This window comes from Helobdella robusta (assembly GCF_000326865.2).
Source record: "Helobdella robusta unplaced genomic scaffold HELROscaffold_22, whole genome shotgun sequence".
NCBI classification, from domain to species: Eukaryota; Metazoa; Annelida; class Clitellata; order Rhynchobdellida; family Glossiphoniidae; genus Helobdella; species Helobdella robusta.
This window is the reverse complement of record NW_008704170.1, coordinates 346,950-349,449: the sequence shown is the minus strand read 5'-3', so window position 1 is coordinate 349,449 and position 2,500 is coordinate 346,950. Positions and strand designations below refer to the sequence as shown.

Below are 2,500 nucleotides of genomic sequence, written 5' to 3'. Positions count from 1 at the left end.
CTGCTGCTGCTGCTGCTGTGGTCGTTGGTGCACGTCAGATAGTAATTGTTGTTGTGGCTGTTTTGAAATACGTTTCAGTAGCTGTTCGGGTAAGATTGATGGCGATTGTTGATGTGGTGGTAGTGGTGAGTTGGGTAGTGATTGGTGTTCTGGTTTCTCCACTTTTGGCGACGCTGACTGCTGTGGTCGTGTCAGTTTTCGTAGTTGTTGATGTTGGGGTTGTGGGGTTGTTTCAATTCATTCGCCGCGTTTGTATCCTTCCGATGCATAGATTGTTCACATGTTTGTTGTTCAGTGTTTTTTTGTTCGCATGTTTGTTGTTCAGTTGTTTGTTGTTCACATGTTTGTTGTTTGTGCGAGGTCTGCGGTTTGTTTTGTTGGAAATGTTCTTGCAACTCCTGTCTCAACATCAGGGAAGTGCCAATGATTTCAACAGGTTTCGATTGGTCGAAAGATTTGTTGGGAAGCTGTAGCATTGCTGAAGGATTCGTTCTTCGTTTGTCTTGTTGTTCGGGCTGTTGTTCACGTTGTTGTTCGTGTTGTGCTAGTTGTTTTTGTTTCTGTTGTACTGTTTTCTGCGTTTTTTGTTGTTGGTTTCTTTGTTTTCGCTGCTGTACTTTCTGCAGTTGCTGCTGTTGAACTTGTTTCGGTCTCAGAAGTGCTCGTTTATTTTTTGCAGGGGACTGCGCCTTAGTTGATAACGGTCGACAATTCGATGACCCCGATCTTTCGTTCATAACTTTGGGCAACGATTTCAGTCGTGGTTGTTGCTGTTGTTGTTGTTGCTGCAGCTGTTGTGGCTTTTGTTGTGGTTGAGCTGATGGCCGTTGATACGTTTGATGTCTCGGAGGTTGTTGCGACCTAAGATGCTGTTGATTTCGTTGTTGTTGTTGTTTCTCATTCTCAGTTGACCGGTCGTGATCGATCGCAGGTTTCAACAAACTGGACGACGTCACAATTGTTGAGACTTTCAGAAAGGTTTTCTCAGACTCTTTCATGACGTCACCAAATAGAATTTTATTTGAAGATGTGGCGGCCACTAGGGTCACTTCGCTGGTCACTTCACTGGTCACTTCACTGGTTGTCTCTGTTTCCTCTTCTACATTTTCACACCGCTCGGCAGTGCCTCGCTAATGGGATTGGTTAAAATTATTTCTCAATCAGAAATTGATATAAATCACTTAAAATTTTTAAATTTAATCTTTACTTTGGAACAAATTCTCAATCTAGGGAGCGGTAGTGGGATGTCATTATCATCCATCTTCATCCCGCTCTTCTCTTCTTCATCTTCTTCCATTTTCAGTCGCAACTGTTTCTGTAAAATTTCATGCTGCTGCATCTCTTTCAGTTTCTGTTCCCTAACTTGAGAAGCTACTTGCTTCTGCAACATCATCTGATGGTCCTGCTGCTGCTGAAGCTGTTTGTGCACTTGTAGCATCTGCTGGTAGCTTTGGTAGCCCTGGCATTTCAACGTTGTTTCTGATCGCCTTTGTTGTTTTTGTTGTTGCTGCCGTTGCTGTTGTTGTTGCTGTAATCGTTGCTGTTGTTGCTGCAGTGGTCGTTGTTTTTTTTGTTGTTGTTTTTGTTGCTGCTTTACTGTTGTTTTTTTGGACGAAGCAGCGTTTGTCTGTTGTTGTTGTTGTTGTTGTTGGCGTCCTTGTTGCAGTAGTGTACTTTGTTGTTGTTTTTGTTTTTGTTGTTCCTGTTGAAATTGTTGTTGTTCTTTGAGTTGATGTTGTTGCAACCGTTGTAGTTGTATTGTTTTTAAATTATCTTCAACATCGAGAGCATGTGCGTTTAGCTCTATGGGTTCCAATTCGAAGTTGTTAGTACCTCCTGGTTGTGGCATCATCAAGATGGCGGTCGGACTGTTCGGCGAGTTCATGATCTCGAAGATCTGACAGAAAACTTCTTGCATCTGATCGCTTGGTGTGGTTGTTGGTGGTTGATGGTGTGATTGCTGTTCTATTGTGTTTTTGTCCTGTGTGTTGTTGTGATTGTTGTTGGTGGTGGTGTGTCGTTGTGTTGTGATTGTTGTTGGTGGTGTTCTGTTGCGCTGTTGTGTCGTTGTAGCAATTTGTTGTGGTGCTGGATTTTGTTGTTAGTTGAGTTAGTTGGTTAGCTGTTGTAGTTGCTTGGATTGGTGTGGTTTCGTCGATTGATATAATGAAAAAACTGTTGTCAGCATCATCAGCAAATGTAAACGCCAACAACATCAACTAAAAATGACAATAGCCCACAACAACAAACATCGATAACAACAACAGATAACAACAAATAACAATAACTCGTACTCATTCTCTGACCATCCGTCACTAATGACGTTATCACAGCCAACGACTTCGGTGGATACGACTTTCTCTTCAATGGTCTTTCCATTGGAGTTCATTTGATTTTCGGAAAGCGGCAACCGACCTTGCGGTGACGACCGAAAAAGACGCAGTAAGCTCAGTGGCGACTGCATAAAATTACTCAGCGATTTGAATAGCGCTGATTTTGT

The 2,500-nt window shown here is 42.4% G+C and overlaps 1 protein-coding gene across 1 annotated transcript in view; it reads right to left on the bottom strand.

Moving 5' to 3' along the window:
* HELRODRAFT_171867 (hypothetical protein) overlaps positions 1–2,389 on the bottom strand; it is a gene marked incomplete at both ends in the record, with an annotated part of 12,615 nt that extends 10,226 nt beyond the window's left edge. The window contains 5 exons of the mRNA XM_009018551.1: positions 1–81; positions 179–180; positions 341–1,130; positions 1,208–1,981; positions 2,324–2,389. The exon at positions 1–81 is cut by the window's left edge and continues 184 nt beyond it. Coding sequence (XP_009016799.1) covers positions 1–81; positions 179–180; positions 341–1,130; positions 1,208–1,981; positions 2,324–2,389 — 1,713 coding nt within the window. The remainder of the gene's footprint in view (positions 82–178; positions 181–340; positions 1,131–1,207; positions 1,982–2,323) is intronic.
* Positions 2,390–2,500: the final 111 nt, after the last annotated feature.